Consider the following 26,465-nt stretch of genomic DNA (forward strand, 5'->3'; position numbering starts at 1 on the left):
CAAGCAATGCAGAGTAATTACACACCAACCAGATTGTAAACTAATTGGTTAACCTGCTTGTGTGAAGTCAATATAATACAGGTAAGCTGCATTTGAATGGAGTGAGGCAGTGAGGTGGAAGCACTAAAAGAATGAGAAAGAGGGACTTTTCTCTACAGGTCTGTCAGTGATAGAGTCATAAACAGACACAGATCAAGATATTGTTTAATCAATAAGAGATCTATCTCACAAAGCTTATTATTACTTTCACCCAAGGATGGATAACTGAACAGGCTTACCGGGCACAGGTCCAGGGGATCAAAGTGTCAGGGGGCCCTGTGGCCTTCACTTGCAAAGTGTCACTCAAACTAACAAGTAACTATGAAGAGACTCAAAAGAAATGACAAAGAGATGCAAAGAAACTGCAAAGAGACACTAAACAACCACAAGGAGACACAAAACTACAACAAAGCAACAGAAAAATGACCAAAAAAAATAAATAAATACAAAATGACCTCAATAAGACACAAAATGACCTCACAGAGACCTGAATGACTACAAAACAACACAAAACAGCCACATGGAGACACAGAATGACAAAAAAAGACAAAAAAATTTACCCCAACACGAGACAAAAAATGGCTAAAAACGATACAAAATTACCTTAAAAAGAGACAAAACAACCATAAGAAGACACAAAATGATTACAAAGAGACACAAAATCACCACAAATGTTGTGTGTCTTGCTTCAGTGTAGGAGAGGTGGTGGGGCCCCTTTGCATATCTGCGCCCACAGGCCCATTGTCTCATAATCTACCCATGCTTTCACCTATTATAACAGGTTTTATTGCTCATGGCTGATACGGTGAAATGTGTTTCCTTATTTCTGCAACCTATTCAACCAGTCTATCTTCATTTCTGGAAGTAAGCTGTGATAATATAATTTGAGCAGGGAACTAAATCACTCCCCTCAATAATTACTCAAACCTTTGTGACCTCCTCTGAATAAATTATTATGGTCATAGTCTGGCCAATACCTTGATCTCTGAATGTCATTATGCATTGCACAATCACACATGAACAGAAGTGCACACACAGAAGCAGCCACTATCCCTCACTCTAGCATTCATTAATACAGATGCATACATGGCCAAACAAAAAAGAATGGAAAATGCAGCCATAGTTTGGGCTCTCTACATCTATCCTTGTTGATTTTACACCACCACCTCCACTCTTGCTGCCTGAAATGAATTACAGTGTTTGCTAGACTGGAACCTTGACCTTTCCTGAGAATCATTGCATTAACAAAATCCCTGACCTCACTGCACACTCAGTGGGCTCAGGTAGATTGTTAGACTTTAATGCACACAGCTACAATATTCTGCACAGTCATTTTAAGATTGTATTAACTCACATATGTCGCATATAAGAATGCTGTAAAAGGTAATTCCTGGTCACTGCACACACTAGGCCTGGATCTGCAGGTGTATGTCCATACACATTACTGGTGGTGTGCACAGGTTTGGACATGAGGGCCAAATCCCCCGAGCCCTTATAGTTTATGGGCCTTTAAAATGGCAAATCAATATGTTGTTCCTCAACACTGAAACCTTAAACTGTAACATAGCTCTAGAACTAAAACAATTTCCACACACTGATATGGGTTGCTTGTGCTGGTACATTTGCATTCCTCTGCTCAGTCCACTGAATGTCAGAGTTATGACAGGTCTGAGACACGAAGCACCAAACTTCTACCAGTAATATGCTAGTGAGTTGCCCGTTTCCTCCACCGTCTATTGCGGAAAACTTATTTGAGGAGGGCCGAATAAAAGAAAGGTTATCCCTGTTGAAAGGGAGACCTCATGATAGCATAATTAGAGGCGACAGCACAGCACTATTCTGGGCCAGTCAGCTACTTCCAAATCTCTTCTGATAACAGACTTACTCACAAAGGGAATGGCTTTTAAAGTTTGCTTTTAAGGTTTGGTGTGCTCCCTGAAACCCACACAATCTGTCTAATTGAATTCAAGGACTAAAATAACTGCTTCCTGAAGACTCTCTGCTATCTACCTGGTATTGAACCTGTCTGGCTCTCTACCTGAAAGTCAAAATATTTCCAAGTTTTAATGAGAGATAGTGGTCAAAGAGTAGTTTCCCGGCAAACATGCAAATAATGTAAACACTTTTGTCATTTGTTCAACCATCAAAATAATGTCAACATTTGTAATACAAAAATATACAGGAGAGATATTCATGTAGCATGAAACACATTAACCACACATTAGTGGAGAGTAGGACCATCAACATAGTGTGTATTCATAAGCTCACCCCACTCTAACCCTTACCCTCGCAGTTCAAACCTTGAGCCAACACCACCTCCTAGTGGGCACCAGCTGCTACTATAGGTATGATGTGATACACAAGTATCTAAACTGTTTAAACAGAGAGCATGTGGACTACAAAATGTTCACTTCCTGTATCCTTGTGAGCAGAGTAGATTTTTTTTAAAAACCCAGCATGCATCATCAGGTGCTGGGAAAATGACAGCTGGGCTCAACAGCTATTAAATTACATATTTATAGTCAATTTTTTTCTTGTATTGGATTCTATACTTGTTAAGATATATTACCTTACAAAATACATTGTGTTTATCCCTGGTTACTTAAATAAAACACCAAAACAACACACACACACACACACACACACACACACACACACACAATGGCCAGATTCATAATTTGGTAACTAGCTTTACAGCCTACTTACAGAAATCTGATGGCTGGGCTCACACGTGTAGAAATGAATTAACTATGGAGGTGGATGTCATAACAAACCTGCTTATTGTTCCCGGCTAGACCATTTTGTAGCCTGCTTGCTGGCCATCCTTGGACATGATAAAAATGTATATGGCTCATGTTTACGTATTGTATATCGCTATCTACATATATATTTTTTATGCATGACATTCAAATATATTAATTGTGGTCACTGTCACATATATTCTTCTTTTTAATAACCTATGACGTCCAGGTAGCCTACTGTAACCAAGGTGATACATACATTTCTTATGGCCAACTGTAAAGACATTAAAGAACATACAGATTAGAATTTAGAATAAAAATTGTTGGACTTAAAGCCTCATTTAGGCCAAATCAGGCTAATGTGCTGAACTGAAAATAATACAGCAAGTCAATAAGAATGGTGTTTGTAGACTGTACTGATGAACACTTAAATGCTCAGTTGCTTAAATTGTCAAACAAAGCCTATGCAAAGCATTTACACCGCAACAGCCTATCTTTTTGCAAATTTCACAGAGGGACACCACCTAGAAAATAATTCTAGTACGTTATGTCCAGAGCCTTGGAAAGTTAAATCAATATTTATGAACATGAGCCACTCTATCTCAAAGAGAGACACCAGAGGAGAAAGTCTCAAACTTGTGAAGTCTGGAGCTGCTTCACAGACAATGGTTGGGAGGCTGATTCTGTGAACCCGCAGAATGTTTGTTTTCTTTTTTTAATACCCAAATGAGCTTTATTCTAATATAGTTTTCTCAGGTTTCAAGACAGAAAATGTACCCATATACTCAGAACATTCCCCTGGGTACACTCAGTGTCATCTACAACATCTTTCCCAATTTACTGTCTATGGAGCCTCTCCAGATTTTACACTCTATGACATCACAAGTTTGAGTTTCAGCACTCTAGCTGTTGGATCTAGGAGACAGCTGTTCATTGTTACAATTATTTTTGGACTGTCTTAGACTAAAGAAATAACCTATGAAATTTGAAAATGGGCATATTTCCCCTTTGAAATTAATGTGTTTGATTATGTTGTGATATTATTGTACACTAATGCAGAGTTACATGTAACTGACACTGCATTAAACACACTTTTCATGGGAACCTAGTCTAAATAATTCCAGCCATTTTTTTGGTACCAAAGCAAAATGATTGACTCATAAGGGCCAATTTTATCTAAGTTCTGTGCACCAGTTTTACTCTGGTATGTAGGCTATTATGTAGGGCAGGAAATAGGTTCTTTTAACTGACAAAAATAAATAAAATCACATTGAAGCTACTGTCCCGTTTATGTGCCTGACCAAATGATTCACTGTTGTAAACTTTTCTTTATTTTCTTACCCTTAAATAAATTGAGGACGCGCTGAATGCTGGGATTCTGCGGGAACGGGGAGGTTGCAGAACGCCATCTTTAAACCCCACAAGAGGCCAGCTACAGTTGTACACCGGGATGAAAAACACTATCCCTACAGCGGGATATAAGTTCAGATCGTGGAGATGGTGTGATTGTTCCCCGGTTAAGTAAACAATGAGGAACTGCACGAGGGGACTGTGAGGAGATGGTCACGGGACACCGCGAGAGCCTTAAACTGTTGTTACCATAGGCAGACAACAACAATAGACGGAAAGACAACAACAACGGACTAGCTGGCTAACTCGCTCGCTAGCATATTGCCAAGCTACTGCGCTGTTTTCAAATGCTAACTGAAAGCTAGCTAACGTTAGCTACTTCATCAGCAAATCTGTCCGGTTGCGCTGAAATTTGACCGGACGCTGTTTTATAGCTGGCACTGGGTATCCAGCTACATCTACTGGGACAGTCAGTCACTTCTTTGACACATTTTCTAAACAATTTTGTACATAAATTTCTGTTGTGGCTTTAGCTAGCTAAAAGCTAAGTCCCGACTTCTCCCCCTCCCCAGCGGCCCAGCCGGAGATGCGTGGAAGATGTCGGTGTCGGGGCTGAAGGCCGAACTGAAGTTTTTGGAGTCCATTTTTGATCCAAACCACGAACGCTTTAGGATCATTGACTGGAAGCCTGACGAGCTGAGCTGCCAGTTTAATGTAACTGGGGAAAAGCTGTTAATTATCCACTGCAATATAACGGTAAGGGGACATGAACACAACTGCCGGGATTTATCTACTTCCCTTGATGGTCGTTAGCGAGCTAAAGTTAGCTGGTTAACTTGCTAGCCAGGTAGCAGGCTACCTCAGCAACGGTACAATCTGGTGCTATGCGGGACAGGTTTTGCGTAGTTTTATAAGCCAGTGTCAGTGGGAGCTACGCAGTCCTAATATGGGGATTAGTTGGTTTGATAATATGACATTAAACTGTTGATAACCAGCCTTAGCTGTTAGCTAACGCTGCACCCAGAATGCTAATGACGCCTGATCAAATTTTACATTATTTACTGAATCTATGTTTAGTCCTGCGACACACAACTAAATAGGTCAAATGTATCGATGTTGTTAACAATCTGTTTTTTTGCTGTGTCTCACTGTCTGTAGGAATCTTATCCATCTACGCCGCCAATATGGTTTGTGGACTCTGATGACCCGAGCTTGGCGCAAGTTTTGGAGAGGTTGGAAGATGTGAGAAAAGGCAGCACCCTGGTAGTTATCCTTACTCTTGTTTTTCAGTGTGTGTCACTGAGGGAAACTTAACTATTTGTGCACACAAGGTGAAGATCTGCTGGCAAGTTTAGTATTCATATTGAATGCTAACCTCAAACCCTTGATCCAAAACATGGTATTGAACTCACATACTAGGTTTTAGGGAACTGCTAGTGTGAATACTACAAAACAAAGGTTAACATGTGATGCAGTAGTTAGCTTCAGGTCAGCAAAAATAAACAATGACCAGATAATTTCCCCAGCTGACTTATTCCTAATTTATCCTGATCAAAAACAGAGCTGATGTAGCAGCTAAAATGTTGTCATATTATGTCTGAGGTATATGGCATATGGCTGAATGAAAAGACAACACTTTGGTTGACTAAACTGAGTTGTTTGCCAAAACAAGTATTGACCAGGCTGCCTCTCAGCAGGGGCATTTTCTTTGCATTACTGTGACATTATGCCAGTCTATTATGTTGAGCCTCACCAGGAGGCAGATATTTATGGTGTTAAATTATGATTTGGAGCCCCTCCTTTATTGTAGACTTTGAGTTGTTGAGCCAGCTATCATGCTATTATGTTTGTATTCTAGTCTACATTTCATATTTTTGTATCATTCTTGCCAGACTTTTGCTATGCTGAACTAGTTAAGAGAGTGTCCACTGCTGCAGGTTGAGTTTTTGCCATTTTGGTGTTACATCCACAAGATGTACACACAACTAGGAGCTCATTCCAATGTGTTTATGGGCTTTCAAGCATAAAGAAACAGCTTTCATGTGCTGAATTAATGTGTGTGACTTTGTACTCAGGGAATGAGTTGAACAAGTATAACTAGTAAGTACAATCAGGCAGGTTTTCAACAGACCAAATGGCTTTGGCATTAGATCATTGGGACAGCCTTTGTGGTCGAAAAGTCTATGACAAGCAGATACTTATATAATCCTACTTGTGTGGTGACATCCTGAGCTTAGTTAGCCTACTTATTCATGCTGCTCTGTTTGTAGGACACAAAATATGCTTTTTATAGAAGTGCTGTCAGTTTTTGAATCATAAGTTTTTTTTGTTTGTAGTTTGCAACATAATTTAGTCCACATTCAGATAAGGAGTACAGCATAGTTAATGTGCTTTAGTTAAGGGACAAACCTTACATTCCTGTGGATAGATAAGATCAATCTGTTTTCTTACTGTCGCACAGATGTTGTAGCAGCACCCTATATTTCAAGTGCACCAAATTTGCAAAGGCAGAGCACACAAGCTGATGGTACCTTAATGACTTTGTGGCATGACTCTTATTGTATGAGTACAAACACTGTCAGTGCTATTATGTTTCAATCTCTACTTTGAAGTCATATGTGACAGTAATTGGGCTAATTTTATTGCTACACTTATAGTTTGCAAGATTCCACATTGTTCCATAGTTGCAGTTTGAATGCCTTGCAACACACTGCTAGTTGAATAAGGTAATTATCTCATGTCACACTTTGCTAGTTTTACATCCAGGAACCTGTCATATAAAAATGGTATATCTACAGTATATTATGTGAGTTGGCAACACTAAAGTATGAAAAATCTACTCACATAATACATACAATAAATAAATCAACAAAGGTTTTCTTTATCTGAAGTGAATGTCAAAGGACAGAGGGTGTTGTATTTTGTGCAGATTGCAAAGCCCCTTGAGGCAAATTTGTGATATTGTGCTATATAAATAAACTTTACTGAAATATACTTGATAATCCAAAATTGTTCATGCCTGCAATAGTCTTTCTGTCATGTGTCTGCCACGTGGCATTGCTATGTAGCTGCACTTGCAATCTTGAATGATATCTAACTCTGTATCCCCTCCCCTTTGTGGTTTTGTCTTTTCTAGCTTTTGCAGCAGCTGAAGAAACTCATTTGTGACCTTTGTCGGCTGTACAACCTTCCCCAACATCCAGATGTGGAGATGCTGGACCAGCCCCTTCCTGCAGGCCCCGTGGGACAAGACCGAAAGGCAAGGCTGCCTAGTTAGCGCTTGTGAAATACCTCTGCATGGTCTGGACTGGCATGGCCAGTATTTGATTACTTCTAACAAGACATGCCTATTTAAATAAGGATGTTTTATTGTGCACTTCCAAGCCACTTTTGTTCAGTAATGAAATAACAGTTTAGATTACAGAGGGCCTTGGTAATTTGTGTGAAGTTGTTCTCTAAGCTGATCAATAGACTCTTCCTGTGGTTATGGTCAGTAAAAGGTGGTCTTATAAAAAATAAATAGACCAATCAGCTCAGGCAGTATCTTTCAGGCCACTTTATTCAGTTGGACTTAATGCCTTGTTTATGGTATGTGTGTTTGTGTGTATAGCATGGGACAGAGGAGGTCACATCTGAAGAAGAAGAGGAGGAGGAGATGGGAGAGGTAAGTTATCATTTTTGTCTAAACACCTAATATATTGCTCTAACAAGGCTGTGCTAGATGCTCAGTAACATGACACGTATAATTTCCTCCCATATTAGTCACACATGATTTGAAAGATGAATGTTTAAGCTGTTGGTATTGCATGGTGATATGGTATGTGGTTTAGAAAAGCATATCTTTCAATAAAGATGCCAATGTTTAAATACCTTTTGATTGGTATGGCTGTCCTCATCCTCCCCCAATACATAAACATGATCATTATTATTATTATTATTATCATTTTTAAGTTTGATTTGATTTGGATCTCGTCATCCTGGATATTGGCAAGCTAATGTTAATATGTCTTTGTTACAGTGTTATTCTAGTCATCATGGAAGTTTTGTCACATCTCTTTTGAGCTTGTGAGCTCTTTTTTATGTTGCATATATTGCTGAAGAAAAATTTAAAATGTCTAAAATATCAAATATGAACCAACAGGACATAGAGGATCTGGACCACTATGAAATGAAAGAGGAGGAGCCTGTGGATGGTAAGAAATCTGAGGATGATGGCATTGAGAAGGAGAATCTGGCCATCCTGGAGAAGATCCGAAAGAATCAGAGGCAGGACCACTTAAATGTAAGTCTTTATTCTGTTGAGAACATACAGTATATTTTTGGGTGCTTAGGATCTTATGGTCGATAACATATTTTACCTAGGAGATTTTGAAGAGGAAAGTTAAGAAACATGGCAGTGATGCGACATTTTGTACACACAGTATATCTGACTGGAGGTTTCTCGTAGCATCTGCGCCTCAATGCAGCATAAACTTATGAGGAGATTTGTTTTTCCTCTGAGAAATGGTTCTCAGTTTGCTCATCATTCTGTTCAGTGGGTCAGCTGTGGAGCTGTCTTGGTACGTGAAGTGTGTCTGAAATACATTTATATCTTTGCTATGGACCCGGTGCACTAATTTTACCCGTTTTATATATAGATTTTTTGAGGATCAGTGAAAGATTCTCTCCAGGGGCGTATTGATATAAATATTGATGTCTCGTGGAATAAGGCTTTACCTTTGATGTTGGCCAACATTAAGTACATATGACAGCTTTACCCTCATGGTGAATTGCAAAGCATTGTGTCCTTTGTCTTTATTTTTCCTGTTGTTGTTTTGAATTGTTGCAGGGAGCTGTGTCTGGTTCAGTGCAAGCCTCCGACCGCCTGATGAAGGAGCTTAGAGAGATCTACAGGTCTCAGAGTTACAAGACAGGTATGCACTCTGCACAGTGGTCTGCTCTTTGTTGATCTGAGTGAAAACATACCATGCAAACAACACTACCAAAAAATGAGCATACCTTCAAACCCTCACTAGGGCTGTAACAATCATGCAATTGTAGTTGTCACACAAAAAAATGCATTTTATGCCTCACACCCCAACTAGAATCCATGTTGTTAATTTTAGTGGCTGCTCATTAACATGATGCGATTGTTGGCAAAATAGTGTCAATCTCTGTCAGTTAAACAGTTTGCTGAAATAATGTTTCACCTCTCGCTGTGCTGCACATAGATTTATTATTTTTTTTTTAAGTTTTAAAACTCTTGTATAGGCCTACCTAATGTAAAGGAAAAGTGGTTCAAAACTTAATGTAAAAGGAAGTTTGAATTTATTGCATCTGGTAAACACAAAGCTATTGTTTACTGCTCCAGACTGTGGTCAGGAGGCAAGGGAGGGGGGCTTTGTTTTGCCTGCAGGGCCACAGTTGATGCTCACTTTGGGGCTAACCCCCTTTATCCAGCAGTTATGAAGCAAGATACAGGAACTTTCTTGGCTACTGAGAAGCTGAAATGTTAATTCAGAGACAAAGTGATACCTAAATCGTTCATTTACTACAACGCAGCTTTACTGTTAATGTCTTCTCTGCTTTGACAGCCATCATTTGTCACTCTCTCGACCACACACCGCTCCTGAAAGAGCCCAATCTAGCCTATAACGTAATGTTTCATACAAACATCTTAATGTGGATTATATCATTAGTGGTTTGAAAGGGCTGAACTGCACCTTAAAAACCTTCGTTTGTCTTCTTCTGTTGTGCAGTAGTCAGGGACAAAATAAAGTGCAGAAAGGGAGTGCACTGATAAAAGTCCAACATGGATTACGTTTGCACTTTTTAACTCTTTGCACTACAGCCCTGTAATATATCATATGGAAGCAATTAAAAATAATTCAGACTTGTTACTCTAATCTGAATCTATTTTTGTTCTCTGTGTGCGAGTCCTCCCTCGCCTCACCATACAATTATCTAATAATAAAATCTGGATGGACATGACAACGACTAGCATAACTTTCCCCAAAGCTGTCAGACACAATCTTGCACCCGTAGGGGAGACTCTCCACTATAAATCAAGAGGGCTGTTATCAGCACCTCTCTGTTATCATGTTACTTCGGAAAGCAACAAATATGGTCTCATATGAGGTGAAACTGAAGAATCTGCCCAACAGCTCTTTCTTTCCATGTCTTGTCCCTGACATTTGAACCTTGTGCTTGGGTTGCGCGTCTACCAAGCTGATGCAAAAATTCACTTTTTATCCGTTGCCACCTTTGTAACATTGGCTTTAAATTCTCTTGATTGTAGAATCCAATGATAATGTGAAATGATTGCGGTTAGATTAAATAAACAGGCCCACCCTTCACACACAGTAATGCACTGGATGGGATAGATGAGCATTGGTGAACATGAACAGTTGAGTGTGAATGTAGTTCTGCAGAATTCAATAGGCACTTCACTTTTAATGACTTGTCCATATGAAGTCATTGTCACACTCGTGGGTGTGGTGGCAGTACTGTAGGTTACTACACCCTTTTACTGTGACTTGCAACCGTCTCTTGTGTGTTTTTAGTTATAGCTATAAGCACATTAACACACTTTCCACTGCAGTTTAAATGAGAAAAGTGTCATTCCTTGAAAAATTAGCAAAAATCCTTTATAAAGTCCTTCATTCTGCATAAATTCTCCAAGTAATAGCTGCAGAATTAATGGATAGTTCTGTGAGAGTGGAGGTACCAGTTAAAATACAGATGTTGCATTGCCTTACTGCTTAACCTCTCAGTTTAAAAATGTAAAGGGAGATTAAATCATTGCAGTTTAAACTAGACCTTGCACTGAGAAACATCTGAGAGCTCATGTTTAATCAATTTGTTTTGCAGGCATCTATTCAGTCGAGCTTGTTAACGACAGCCTGTATGAGTGGCACGTTAAACTAAGGACGTAAGTAACTTGAGTCACGCATTATGTTTCTCCATGTCAGCATAAGCACGGACTGACTGCATAATTTGATGACCAACAGGGTGGATCCAGATAGCCCCTTACACAGTGATCTACAAGTCCTAAAGGAAAAGGAAGGAATGGACTACATTTTACTAAACTTCTCATATAAAGTGAGTAAATTTGACTCTACATTAATGAAAAATGAAATACCATTTGGAGTCTTTTAAGTCTGTAAATGAACAATTTTTGCTGGTCCTGCTCTACAGGATAATTTCCCCTTTGATCCACCATTTGTGCGGGTGGTTTCGCCTGTGCTTTCTGGAGGGTGAGTGTATTTAACTGGTTCACTTCTTTATCAATTTCTAAGTTGAGGCTGAGTCTTCTTTGCAGGATGACTTCATTGTGTTTTTCTGGCACCTTTTTCTCTGATAATTTTTTTCTGTCCTTTCTGTAGTTACGTCCTTGGTGGAGGTGCCCTGTGCATGGAGCTTCTCACCAAACAGGTTTGTAAAATGCTTTTTAAAAGCCATAAATAAATGTGAATTTCCATTGAATGATATTAAATATAACTCTGGATTGTATTTGCATATGTTTTACATTTTCAAAATCTGCTTTCATTGATACTGGGTTTTCTGATTGCAGGGTTGGAGCAGTGCCTATTCCATTGAGTCTGTCATCATGCAGATCAATGCTACTTTAGTCAAAGGAAAAGCCAGAGTGCAGTTTGGAGCCAATAAAGTAAGTGAGAATGCGTTAGAGATTTCTTTTCAGCTCAGGAAGTGTCCTGTGATAATGTTCAGCCCACAAAATAAATGATGTGGACCACGGTGACAGTGCTTTGACACAGAGGCCTGGATCCCTGCCTCTTGAGGCCCAGACACACCAAAACAACATTTCAGAACAAGCAGCGACAAAGGCCAACTGTTGCTTCGCCTGTTTCTCGGCCAAAAAGTTGCACATGAACACACCGCAAAGACTACAGCTGATGGCCAGCCAGCACATACGTTCTGTGCCAGCTTGAGAGATAAACACTCTCCACACCACCAGACGGCGGTAGTCTGTAATCATCATTCAAAGAGGGAAACCGGGAGACTGTCATGACGCATGTTAGCCAGTCTGCACAAAGAACAAAGCATGCGCCAGTGAACACTGACACGAACCACCACCAAAAGTTTTTGTTATAGCTCTATGGTAAAAAAAAAAAAAACTATCTTACCTTATTTAACAAGTTTGATTTGATCTCACACCCTCTTGACTTTAGCTGTTTGTTTACTTTCCTCACTTCCATTTCTCTTCCTGTGCCCTGAGCTAAACTGCTAATAAGATTGATTTCATTCTCTGACGGGCTCCGTCATCTCTGACACAGATCCAACATGCTGAATCAGCTGGAAAAAAGCCAACAGTGCAGGTCACACTGCAAAGACTAGGGCAGCAAACAATTATCGACGGCCAACCAGTGGCTTGGTGTGTCAGGGCCTCACCAATAGCCTGTTGTGCTGTGTAAGAATCTCAAGTTTCATCAGCCAAAGCTATTTGTGTGTTGTTTTTTAAATACAATTGGAGGAGCGTGGGAGGTGCAGCTTGTCACCATTGGCATGGCTGAGGTAGATGCTTATCTTTTTGTGCTGTCACTTGTACTTGTCATGCTCTCTTAATGAAACCTAATCTGGCAACAAGCTTCTCTCAGAGTTCGATAAGTTAAGTACCAAGGCAGCATAGATATTTAAGCCCCTCTGAGAAGCTCATAGATGCAAATCCCATTTTAGTGTGTCATGTTTTGATGTAGACTTAAATTAGATGATGTTTCTCACTTTTTTAGTTTCATGTGTTTGGCTTTCATCCTTTTTCAATCTGATAAATGCTGGGGAAGCCTAACGTGCAACTGGGATAAAGTTTATTAGGAAAACATACATGTTTTTTTTTCTCTTTACAATTTGATCTCTGCACTGTTTCAGTGCTAAGAAGTACTTTGATCAGCTGATTACTGAGTGTCTCTTACAACACCCACTGAAATTATTATTTTTTCCCTTGGAGAACCATGAGCAAATGGGTCACTGCTTATTTTTTTGGCTCTTATTGCATAATGTCAGCATTGTAGTGAGCATGTGAGGTTATTTTCATGGGAGAGCAATTTGTATTTTTGTCAACCGTAAAATTGGACCCCTAACAGTTTTCACTCGAGGCCTAACAGGACTTAAATGTTAGCGGGTGTTTTTCAGATGAAATATTTGTTTTGAATGTCGTTTAGAAAATGTGTAAATTGTACAGCTGTATTATAGCTTTAATGGAATAGACTGGATGCGTTCTGGCAGAGTATAGAAAATAGACTTAAGGCATAAAAGCACGCTTCATTTTGCAGTTTTGCATGTATAGCTTGAGTGAAACACAAGCCTTTTACATGGTCTGTGTAAACAGCTGTATTGATACAGATAGGAGTGTATCGGTTTTAGACACACGTGAGAAGGACAACTGAGAAAATGCAGCTCAACACCTCCTGTGTAGGTAAGCCGTTACCCTAGTTATTGTCTGAAACTTTAAGCCCTCTTGGCCAAAAATTAGGTTTTTCCTGGCAGCTACCCTACCCCCAAGCTGACATAAATCTACAGAGCCGTGTTTCCATATTAACAGATATTGACACCTGTTGACCAGTGGCACCAAAATACCGAAAACGAGGAGTATGTGGCTCATAATTTGTGGTATGCGAAGAATGTTGTGCAGCGGCCAATAAGATAGTAAAGAGTTTTTAGAGACCATGCATTAACCAGTGAGGGCATAGTGGATTTTTGTTTATGTAATAGCCCTTTGAGACACAGTGCAACAATGGCACCACTGCGCTCTGATACCTATTCGCATCGTGCCTTTGCAAAAGTACTAAACCCTGTCACATTAAGAAATTACAGCATTTCAGTTCTGCGACAGGTCCGCACTGCGTTAAGTTTTTATTTTTTTCTGGTTACACTCTGCTGAATTTTCCTGTAACATGCTCTTGTAATGGTTGAATTCTCTGAGAACGATTTTCGCTGGATTGAAGGCAGCCGAGCAATTTTAGCAGTCAGCCATGTTTTTTAATCTGACAAAGGTCTTAACGTAACCAGAATTTGTGGCTAATTAGTCCACCCTAAGATAGTCAGGAACTAGATAGCATTGTGCAGTGGATGAACTTAGGCTATCAGTTTTATCAAAGCCATAGTATGGAGCTGTAAACATTGCTACAGTCTTGATGAAGTGAACCTCTGTCATATAGATTTGTACAAAGTCTTTGTAATTCTGTGCAGTCGCTAAATGCAAAGCCATGCTGAGCCAGGTCTTTTGTGAATGGTGATAAGCAGGTGTGTGTGAAAGCAGTCTGGTATGAATGGTCAAACAAGGGCAGTATGCATGATCTCTATACACTGGGTTTTATTCTTGAAATTGGAAATAGTGTGATAAGCTTTTTTTTTGCGTGTAGAAAACAGCTGCCATTGCTGTTTCCTGTTCTGTATTGTCATCATAAACCCAGTGCACACTCTAAGGTTGACTTCATTTTCATCTTTTAATGCAGAACCAGTACAATCTTGCCAGAGCACAGCAGTCCTACAAATCCCTGGTTCAGATCCACGAAAAGAACGGTGAGTGTTTTTGTCTCCAGTTTCATACGGAGTGCATTACTGACCTTGTTTACTGAAACTAAATCCCTCCCATGCATCAAAGCTGGGGGACATTAGTGCTTGTACTGCTGTGTATGAACCAAACATGGATAACACTTACATGCATGTCGTCCAAAATATTATTCTCAGTTTGTATAACTGGTAGAGTAGCTCGCAGCAGCAATACATGAACTGTAAGCACCACAAGCTTGTGATTCACTGTCATTCATTCACTCTAGATTCAAACTTAAATAATAACCATGTCACTTTGGCTGTGCTGTCAACATAAGTCTGTTTAAGACTGTTACTGGCAACTCATTTAATATCTTACATTTACCATTATTTACACTTACAGTAAAATATCTGACTGACCTAACAGTGAGGTACAGCTAATTTTGGGGGTCTGATTGAAGCCTGTTTGAGCCTAAAACCAAACAGACATCAGCTAGTGTCTGGCAAGCTTTTGTTACAGCAGATACTCAGGTTTCTAAATGTCAAGTTTGCTGCTAAAAATGCCCTTGTAAAAGAGAGACAGAAGGATCTGTTGGAAAGCATCACGTCTCATTGGTGAGATAAATGCTTTTGTACATGACTCTTGACAAATGGATTTAGTAAAATACAAAACAATGACAGACAAATGTAGACAAACCTAATCAGACCTTTTGTCTTCAGCTAAGAATTTGGAGTTCAGGAGTGTGTAACATAGTGCTTTAGTGCTACTGTTATTAAATGTGTAATTTCTGATGTCTATTAAGCTTCTTTACAGCAGTTTAATGCGAATTTATCATTAACTGAAATACAAAGTGTAGAAGTGTTGGTTATACAGTATTGTCAGACAAGAAGTGCAAAGGTGATTTATGTAACTTTCTGTTAATCAAATGCAGTGAAATTTAAAATGTCATGTTGATGTCCAATAATAAAGGGTCGAACATTACTTTACAGACATAGCACCTGCCAATATATGAACTGAGTGCTTTGTGACTTAAATCATTATAATTGATATTCGGCTGTTTACAAGCTGAGCAGAATAAAATAGTGATATGCCCCGACAAATGGTATCAATATGCAGGTTAATATAGAATTGACAATAGAATCAATAAGAAAAAAATCAACATTCACATTTGAAAGTTGGGCTAATTTTATGGAGAAACAGCCCTGGTTAATCTGTTGTTCAAAGTTGACCATTAATGCAAATTTTTGTTGTTCTCCTTGACCTCTTTTAAAACACCATGCTGCAATTTAAAACCAGACGTGCAGGTGAAAATATGTAAATGAGCTGAAAGCTTTTTTTTTTTTTTTTTTTTAATTCATAAAAATATGTGCCCTGGGCCTGTTTTGGTCAGACATGGTTAGAAACTCAGGCACAAGTCGATGAGGCAGAAAAAACAATGCACATGCAAAGCAAATATTTAATTGCAACACTTTTTGTTTGATGCACTCAATAGATACATTCCTCTCAATTTCTTTTCACAAATTTGTTAACATCCCTGTTAATTTTCCAAAATAATCCATCCTCATGCCAGGTGTGGCATACTAAGATGCTGATAAACAGCTTCATTACTACACAGGTTTGCCTTGGGGTCGTCACAACAAAAGGCCGCTCTGAAATGTGCAGTTTGATCACACACACACAGATGTCCCAAGTTAAAAGGGAGCGTGCCATTGTTATGATGACTGCAGGAATGTCCACCAGAGCTGTTGCCTGTGAACTGAATGTTTATTTCACTATCATAAACCGTCTCCAGTGTCATTTTCCTGAATTTGGCAGTACATCCATCAACATCTGTGGCATTGTATTGTGAAGTAAAACTGAACATTTCAGAGTGGCCTTTTATTGTGAGCATCCCAAGGTACGACTTTGTAGTGATGATGCTGTTTATCAGCATCTTGAAATGCCACACCTGTCAGGTGGATGGATTAAATTTGAGAGAAATGTATCTGTTAAGTGCATTTAAAAAGTTGTGGATCTATAACTGAAACCTGTGAAAAATGGGAGCAAAAGTATTGTGTTTAAATTTTTGTTCAGTATACAGTAACCTGATGCTTTTGTGGGTGGAGAGCTCAGAGGTGTACTATGAAGCAAGTGTGTGTCTGTGTGTGTCCCCATAAAAGGGGGCGTTTGGTGTGTCTTCTGCCACACAAAATGGACCAAACACATGCTGTAGAGATGCACCGATCCCACTTTTTCAGTTTCGATACTGATCCCGATGCTGTGGCTTTGAGTATCAGCCGATACCCGATACCGATCCGATACCATGGTTGACCTAAAAAGCTATATACCTTTACATGTAGAACAGAAAAGACTAGAGGCATCGGGCATTGATGACTACGCAGTTCTTTCCTAAGATAAAATGAAACAAGATGAAACAGATTAATGCAATGATGAACTATTTATTTTTAACAAAAATAAACAATTTTGCAACAGCACTTGAAATAATGTGAAATACCTCCACACAGCAGATTGTCTCCTTTGCTCCATGATATTTCTATCCGGATATCGGATCGGTGCATCCCTAACATGCTGGATACTTCAGTTAAGACAGGTCATTTTGATGGATTGCTATGAAGAAAACAAAGAGCTATTACATCAACACTGTCAACTGCAAAAAAGGCAAGAGAGAAGAATGCTGGCAGAAAATTAAGTTAACACATATATATATTTTACCACTTTATTTTTATTCCATATTGCTTACAGAGTCAGTCAGTCTCTAAACATTCCCTCCCTCTCACAACCTTTGACAATCCTAGCCTCAGAGTCCATGGATTTTTGTGAGAACAATGACGCTATTTCCAAAGCAGTTTATCCATGGAAGGGTGGCGTTCATTATAGCTGATTTCAATCTGAGAATCTGAACACACCATAATAACAAAGCACAAGTTACCATGGTGACCAGCCAGGTTTGGCTCAACCTACCTCGCTAACCCATAAATCTTGCTTTGTCATACCTCACTGTATTGACTGCAAATTGTTGTTTTTGTTTACTATGTAGTCATTCTTCATCGTGTGTTTTTTTCCCCTAGGCTGGTACACACCCCCGAAGGAGGACGGCTAAAACAGACTCCTGCCTTTCCTGCACTGGGACCACATGTCTTTGATTTAATTTTTTCCTTGCGACCAATATATTTTTTTTTAATCCTGCAAACCATTTTGTTCTCTACATGAGAGTTTGAACTCCAAACCAAATTTCTCATTCAGTGCCCATCCAGAAACTACCACATAAACACACAGCCCCACCTGAAATTTACATCCAAGCTCATCGGCTACTTGCAAGGGTGTCTTCTCCTCAATATTTATCTCTCTGTACATCTGTTGTCTGATACAATCGCATTTTTTTTTCCATTGCGACATTCATCCCATACTCCAGGAAAAATGGTGGACTAAATATCACGCGAGCTCACCCTTTGGTTTTTGGCGTTGAGCATGCCATGGTTACTTGCTGGCTGTGAGTTGAAAGGTGCAGCATGGCTTTATCCGCCAGCAGCGGCGGTCTGACGCTCGAGTCGCCAGACGCTGCCTCTCTGCCCACAGACTGGATCTGAGAATGGCATGTGACATTCCCTGATACGATACAGTGGTGGCTGCGAAGGACATTTAAATGCTGGTGTTGGAAGAACCACTACCTTTTCTCTCCATGGACGGCCTCTGTAATATTGTGCTCATGTATTATCTTTGTAATGCCAAGATCCCTCCTCTGGAATAACACGCTTCTGAGGCTAGCTTGCTTTCAAACCTCTTATCTTTTAAAGCTTGAAGCCCTGAGGTAGGGGAGGAAGATAAAGAGACTTCTGCAGCCAGGGTGGGGACAGACAGTAATGAAGAACAGCATCCTGCTGAGCTCCAAAGTTGGAGACCACTGTCATCATCACAACCAGCAACTCCCTGCAGGAGAGGTTTGGCTTGTCGTAGGCTGGCAACACAAGAAACATGACCAGGCAAAGCAGGGGCGTGTTTGGTTTGGATCACACTGTAATGTAGTTGATTTTAACTCCACATGTAAACATGTAAATTTGTATTTCTGCAAAAGGATTTAATTGTTTATAATGTAACCTTGTCTGGGTCTTTGGCTGGGCAAAGACTGTATTACTATATACCCTTGACTATTAACAGCAGGGGCACTGCAACTTCTCAAGACCCATTTAGAATAAGAAAAAGTTGCTTCATGGATACTCTTGCTGAAGGAAACAAAAGTACACCGTGATCTTAAGCTTAATGACTACTGCGGTTTTGTTCTTTTTTTTTTTTTTTTTTTAAATATTGATTTGTAATCCTCATGTTATTGGCGACATCGACAGTACCATTCCCCCTTATTTTATGGCACCTCTTAACTACAATGTCCGTAACAATAATGGCATAGACACAGCTGTTTCCAGCTGCATTCCACAGGTTTGGCTATTCATATCTAATCACTCAAACCGGATGAACCTCAGTAAGGCTATGCAGTGAAGACACCGTCTCGTGGAGTTTTGTTGTACTGAAGAAAAATTAGTCTTAACAGCTTAACAGTGTAGTTACCTGCTTAGTTCTTGTAGCTGGTTCACATCCTGAGCACTTTGCCAATCCTGCAGTTGTTACAGTCTGGAGAAAAAGTGACCTTTTTACCTTCTGACTTTTCCTTGACCTCATGGCTGGTTTTTTAAACTCAGCCAGAGTTTCAAATTCACAGCAATAGTCTCGACCACATACCTTCTGGCTTCACACCTGGGAAGATCGACTGGAGTCTGTTCCATTTCCAGAATATTTGTGTAGGTTTGATAAATATTTGTTCAGATTTGCCACAGGAGGGACCCAGCTCTTCCCATTTCCACCTCTCTGGTTACTATTCATAACCACTCTCAGCACTGCTGTACCCCTCAGCGTGCTGGGTCTTTGATGTAATGTGAATAATATGCAGAAAACTGTGTGGAGCATTCCAATTAATGCAGTTACACGTTTGTTGTGGGTGTTCTATTGTGTGGTTACTTGCATTGTTTTAAGTATATTGTCCTGAAAACCAGCATAGAAAGCTTAGTTATGCTAATTCATACAGTCATTCCTCATGTTTAAGTTGAGTTAGAGTTTTCTCAGTGATACTAACCTCAGTCACAACACCGATATTTTCCAAACATGTAGAGATGGGTTCGTAACATGTTCATATTCAGTACGTCTGACATGTGTTTGGACTTGCAGGATATGTGTAACAAGCGTCACCCTCCTTTTCTTGTCTCACCACAAGTAAAATCCTAACAAGACTATGGATCATTGGCATGGTTGTTAGCTGTTGTGATGCCATTGGTAATGTGCTAATCACTTCATTCTGGTCACTTTGTCAAGTCCACCCCTGCATTCTCTGGAGAAGCAAACTCAGGAATACATACTGCACACTCGACTTTGCTAAGGATTGCTTCAGAATACCGTCATCAAATGCAAGATTGAATGTGTCGATCTTTTTTTTTTCCCCTTTTTTTTATTTTTTGGGCCATTTTAAAATGACGCCCCAAGTTTTACCAATAGGCATCGCGGTGTGTTTTGCTGTTGAATTGCACACACTTAGGTTTTCTGAATACTGTTAAGGTTGATAAATAATTATTAAGCAAGTTATTTGGAATGATCAGATTTGTGGAGCCGTGATTTGCTCCCACCCTCAGATTAACCTGCGCTTGATGAGGGGTTCAGAACACATCTACCCTGTCTCTTTGATATTGCTGTATTTTGCATGTCAATATATCAATGGGTGTTTTTCCCCAAGCTACTGAAGGCAACGAGTGGTTGAGTAGGGTGGTAAAAAGACTAGATGTATCCGTTTTTCATTGTTTATTTAACTTGTGGTTTCCTACATCAGCGCACAGGATAATTCCCCCCTGTGCGCCGCTTATTGAACCGGGTCAGATACTACGAGAGACGCATGGACTTACAAGACATCCTACCTGCTTGAATTACCTTTAAAGACGCCCAACAAAAAGTAGCAGTTCAGATTTGTGTGCCATCAGAACAATTGTAAGCCCACATCTTTAACCTGACCTTTGGAATAATGGTGTACTCAAGTCTGTTGTGCACTTAATAACAGCTTCTCTCACACCAACTCCTGTTGTCTGACTAACAAAAAAAAAAACCCTTCTCTGCTTTGGCGAGCGACGTATTGGTCTGAGGTCTGAATTAGCCTGATTCTGGGTTCTTTCCCTTGCTTCATTAACTGCAGTGGCCGGGTTATAAAGTTATGCACTGTTAGCATGCTTTGGTTTGGTTTCATTTTTTTCCATTGCAAGGGTGATTTTGACCATGTAAAGTAATTTGTAAACTTGCATCAAGTTTATAAATAAAGAATTTTATGAAATATCTCCGTATTCTGTTTATCAGTAAGAAAAACTGCTTGTTTCCTGTAAGAGTCATCTATCCAAAATCTCGCTGCTAGGGCTGGGCAATATATCGATTTTACATCTATCACGATGAGACTAGATTTCATCTTAGATTTTGGATATCAAAATACCGGGTTGTCTTTTCCTGGTTTTAAAGGCTGCGTTACAGTACAGTGGTGTCATTTTCTGTACTAACCTGACTGTTTAAGCTGTTGTATTATTTGCCTTTACCCTTTTGGTCATTATATCCACATTACAGATGATTATCAGAAATCAGCCACCAATAGTCGACCGTACAATCGGTATAATACCGATATCAAGGTACTTGGTAAAATGTATTGTAACTAGATTGTGTCCGTATCGACCAGGTCTACTCCCTGCTATTGAATAAAGAAAAGAATGTAAAGAAAGCATTGATTGGCTGAGGTTAAACTGGATCTTGAGTTACAGCAAAATTCAACTTCATGCATTACATAGCCAACCAACATATAATTTAATAGAGCACTATAACACAGCTGTTCCAAGTGGATCCCGGTTCTCTTGGTTATGCATTTCTTGTGTTTTCCAGTAGATGGTGTTCTTTGCTAAAACATTCAGGTGTCAGTCCTAATCCAGGGCTGCTGTCAACATCCAGGGAGACAACCACCTCTGTCCTTTTTGCCTCAGGAGATGAGGTAGTGTACTTAAGGGCAGTGGCCCTCAGGTTTGTCTCTGACACACATTGCTGTAGCTGTTGTTGACCTAACTGTGTGCATGTAAGGGTGTAAGGCTCCAAGTATTCGAGCTACTGACTAATTAAAACCAAAACATTACAACCCAGGTATGCTGATTTAATTCAATACACTTGAACAGCCATGCAGCAAAGCAGATGTGGTTTGTTTCCCGTGGGTGGCAGCACAGCTCTGCTAACATTTTCACACATTCACAGTGTTTAATAACAGGACATCAGGGGCGTCGTTTCAGCAGAAGCCAAGGTAAGGCAATGTGACATGATGTTAGGGAGCTACTGTGGTATTGAAAAGTGTTTTAACAGACATATAGTGCTCCCTCACATTCATGTGTAATACACAACTCAGATAGAGCCCTTAAAACGTCTTTCAGCCAGGGCTTTTCACAAAGACATGGAGTAGCCAGCACATGAGATGAAGCAGCAAAAAAATATGCTGTAAGAGCCAAAATTATGAGTTAGCCTATTTGACTGTAAGCATGTAGTGAATTATTGCAAAAAGAATTAGGCCTCTTGTGTGTTTTAGCCCAGTCTGTAAATAGCTATTAATGTTTAAAACCATGCCTATTCCTGACTGATAAGAGCTTTTGCAATTAAGAATCATTCAACATTTTTTTAATTATTCACTGATGCCTTCACTCACTGTATGGTTTATCAGGACATGCAACAATTATGGTTAATGTATGTTTTACTAGAAATATAAATGCGCTCTCAATCTAGCCCATGTACTGGTTTTAAATTTAATCACCGGTATTCATAAAACTTACTGGCACGGTGATGCAGTGGTTAGCTTTATTGCCTCACAGCAAGAGGGTTCCTGGTTCAAACCTGGGGTGGAGGGTTCGAACCCCGGGGTAGGGGAGCCCCTCTGCGCAGAGTTTGCATGTTCTCCCTGTGTCAGCGTGGGTTTTCTCCGAGTACTCCAGCTTCCTCCCACAGTTCAAAAACATGCAGATTAATTGGTGACTCTAAATTGCCTGTAGGTGTGAATGTGAGTGTGAATGGTTGTCTGTCTCTATGTGTCAGTCCTGTGATAGTCTGGTGACCTGTCCAGGGTGTACCCTGCCTCTCACCCAGTGTCAGCTGGGATAACCCCCAACAGTATAAGCCGTTATGGAAAATGAATGAATGAATATTCATAAAATATAGTAACTGATAAACTCCACACCAGTAGGCAGTACACACTATATATAATACAGAATATGGATGATATATACATTAGGCTACATCAGATACCAACTTCAAACAACCAACAGCCAGCCCACAGCTGGTGCAGTTTGGCCAGAGGGCAGTGGACGGGTAAACAGCAGGCAGCAGTGAGTAAAAATCAGATTCTGAACCAGTGTGTCTGGGTGGGCAGTGATTTATAGCAGCTTCCTGAGGGTAAGCGCTGGAACAGGTGCTGTGCTGGGTGAGTGGGATGAGCAGAGTTTCTCCTCTTTAGTTTTTGTACAAATAGATTTTCTTTTGTCATTTCCTACAACTTATTCCAGGTTTGTTGGCTTTCCACCTTTTGTGTGTGTTTGCGTGTGTGTTTGCGTGTGTGTATGTGTGCATCCACGCTAAAAGTCACCACTAGATGGTATTGGAGCACTCTTGTAACTCCAGGCTATTGTTTTCTCAGTCATTGGCTACAGCCAAGAACTCCTGTCCGCCTGTAACATCAGTCAGCAGTCGGTGCTCCATTATCACACCCATTCCTGCTCCTATCATCTCTGTAGCTCGTTTCTTTCAAGGTTGACTGAATGAAGGTCATTGGTTTCACTGAGCAGACTGCTGCTGATGGGACACAGTCTGATATGGACAGCTCATATTCTCCCATCAGTGTGTTTGAGTCCGATACTGTCATGGTGGGATGGCGAGCGCTGCTCTCATAGATGTCAGGTTTGTGATAAATAGCTGAATCAATCCCCATCAGTTCTTATGAGGAGCAGGAGGGCTGTAGTAGATAACAGGGTGACCTATTGAGTCTGTGGTCGATTGTGTTGTTGCAGCCTGGATAGTTATGGATATTAGAAATCAGTCAAACCAAGAACCAGTACTTTTTCATGATATGGTGGATCTAATGCAAATCACAGGGCAGCTTGTAGTAGGAGGAGAGACAGAAGTGGAAGCCTGCAGTTTGCCAGTGAAAGGCTAATTGCCTATTATTGCAGCACTTTTTTATTTTTGTTTATGTGTGGGTTTGGCTAGCTGGCCTCTTGGCTGGAGAGGAGCACGCCTCATTATACAGCTCCAGCCAATCTGTTTGTCCAGCCTGTCGCTCGCCTCAGACACAACACTGTGAGGAGGCCGTCAAGGCTCTGGGCCCGAAGGAAAAAGGCTGTGCATCTCTGTGATTAACTTGCTGGTTCCCACTCTGAGACAGCAAGAAATAGCTGACTTTTCCTCCTTCACCCCGGGCCACAGCACAGCACACGGTGGGCCGCATTCAGAATCAGCTGGAGTTGATTGATAGCCTGCGGCGTAAAAGCTGCATCCATCAGAGCCTGGCTTTCACTGCTTTGCCTTCTATCAGTAACATACTCAAGTGTAAACCCGGATTCAGACTGAGTGTATCAGAGGAGCTGCGAGGAGTTTAGCCTTTTGCCTTGCTGACCACCCTCCTCTGTTCGGTCAGCAGGGTCAGATGCTGTTTTACAAATCAAATTGCCAGAATAAATGTACATTTCTGCAAACCAGGGATATGTTACGATTGAACGTTTCATATGTAGGGGATATTATGAAACTTTATGTTTCTTTTTTTATTGTTGTGGTGACAATGCTGCGGTTAGTGTGTTAACCACACATTAGGCACAAAAAACACTTGATTAGGTTTTGAACAAGATCATGTTTTGGTTGGTTTGGTCACCACAAACACGGCAGGAAATGTCCCAACATGTCATTACAAAATAAAGCTTTTATTTGGAGAACGAGGTGGTAGTGTGCTCGAGGACTGTCTTTATCATGAGACTCAAGAAAAAACACAGGTGCTCCTGGAGAAAAGGGTCAGCGCATCAGGGTGCAGGAGGACCCTGATGAAGACCTAAGGGTCGAAACCGGTCTATGTTTTAATGTAGCCAGCCATGTTTTTTGAATAAAGGCTTTGTAACTTAAATTGAGTGCATTTGTTCCTGCTCCACACATGAGTGCCTGAAATTCATTTTGTCCCCTACAGCTTTTGTTTGTTGATGTCGAACAGTGGTCTGCTGCTGTTTGCTGCTTGGCAGCCATCTTGTCGAGGTGTCATGGTGATGGACACCACCCCCACCCCCTCCCCCTGATAAGAAAATACACATGCAATCCAAAGTACATCACTTTATAAATGTTGATATGATGCGTATGAAACATACAAATGTAACAACTTTTATTGTAACTCCTGTGGAATCATCTTCCTGTTTCAGTCCAGGAGGCAGACACTGTCTCCACATTTAAGACGAGACTTAAGACTTTCCTTTTTGACAAAGGTTATAGTTAGGGCTGGCTCAGACTTGCCGTGGACCAGCCCCTAGTTGACACAGACATAGGCCTAGTCTGCAGGGGGACCTCCTATAATACATCACCTATAATACACATATACATTGTAATATTTTACTTAAATTAATGTTGTTGCAAGCTATCATTACTGTCTGTCCTGCATCTCTCTCGGTCTTTCTCTGTCTCTCTCTCTCTGTCTCATTGTGTCATATGGATCACTGTTAATTTATTATGTTGATCTGTTCTGTATGACATCTATTGCACGTCTGTCCGTCCTGGAAGAGGGATCCCTCCTCAGTTGCTCTTCCTGAGGTTTCTACCATTTTTCTCCCAGTTAAAGGTTTTTTTGGGGAGTTTTTCCTTATCCGCTGCGAGGGTCCTAAGGACAGAGGGATGTCGTATGCTGTAAAGCCCTGTGAGGCAAATTGTGATTTGTGATATTGGGCTTTATAAATAAAATTGAATTGAAAATTGAACATATTATTACTGACATAGTTGTTTTTAATTTGCATACAATATGTATTTGTTTCCCACAGCTTCTACTCCATCAACAGATTTTGTAGTTATGTTGAAGGAATTGTTTGACATTTTGGGAAATATGGATATTCACTTTATTTTTTGAAAATTAAATCAGAAGACTGATACCACTTTCATATCTATTTCTTTAAAAAAATCAGCAGCTGGTTAGCTTAGCTTAGCATACTGACTGGAAACAGGGGAATTGGCTTGCCTTGTTCTGTCCAAAGGTAACTAAATCGGCCTAGCGGCATCTCTGAGCCTACTCAGTGCAACACATCCTGTTTGTTTAATCCTCACAAAGAGCAAAGTGTAAAAACAATTTGCAGTTTTAAAGGGGTTTTGTGCCTGACTGTGTCTTGGTTGGGAGCAGTAACCTTCTGAGTCTCAACTGATCTACACACTATACAGTCTCATTAGTATGTAACTAACTGCAAGAGCCTGCAGTTATCTTTTTTTCACCCCAGATTCATTTAATTAATGTAATCTGTTCCTGCCAACTCCTCTGGTCAGTGTCCCAAAGATGCTTTAAACCGTGCAGCAGCATAGAGACAAAACCAGACGCTTTTACAGACAGCAGGTGATTCCTGATATTAATAGACAAGCAACACTTTTATAGTGGTCTGTGTGAGCCTTGTTAGAGCAAATTGAGAACACAGGCACAGAGCTGCAGTAATGACGTCTGGCTTTGAAAGACACGGCAGAATCAGTGGCTGAAGAAGGACCAGTCCCATTGTGACTCGAAATGACCTCATGTTACAGCAGAG

At 40.3% G+C, this 26,465-nt stretch overlaps 1 protein-coding gene across 2 annotated transcripts; it reads left to right on the plus strand.

Annotated features, from left to right (window-relative positions):
- The first annotated feature begins 4,176 nt into the window (after positions 1-4,176).
- ube2q1 (ubiquitin-conjugating enzyme E2Q family member 1) lies at positions 4,177-20,979 on the plus strand. Of its 2 annotated transcripts, XM_050045020.1 has the most exons (14): positions 4,177-4,599; positions 4,703-4,886; positions 5,289-5,393; positions 7,267-7,389; positions 7,741-7,794; positions 8,272-8,412; positions 8,959-9,043; positions 10,980-11,040; positions 11,120-11,210; positions 11,307-11,365; positions 11,495-11,543; positions 11,683-11,778; positions 14,582-14,648; positions 17,688-20,979. In XM_050045020.1, exons 2-14 carry the CDS (start codon positions 4,728-4,730, stop codon positions 17,717-17,719), a joined length of 1,122 nt encoding a protein of 373 aa, XP_049900977.1. In that variant the 5' UTR covers positions 4,177-4,599; positions 4,703-4,727; the 3' UTR covers positions 17,720-20,979. The 2 variants fall into 2 exon arrangements, with proteins under 2 accessions (XP_049900977.1, XP_049900970.1); XM_050045013.1 differs by having other exon boundaries at positions 4,177-4,886.
- Positions 20,980-26,465: the final 5,486 nt, after the last annotated feature.

This window comes from Epinephelus moara, chromosome 1 (genome assembly GCF_006386435.1).
Source record: "Epinephelus moara isolate mb chromosome 1, YSFRI_EMoa_1.0, whole genome shotgun sequence".
Taxonomy (NCBI): Eukaryota; Metazoa; Chordata; class Actinopteri; order Perciformes; family Serranidae; genus Epinephelus; species Epinephelus moara.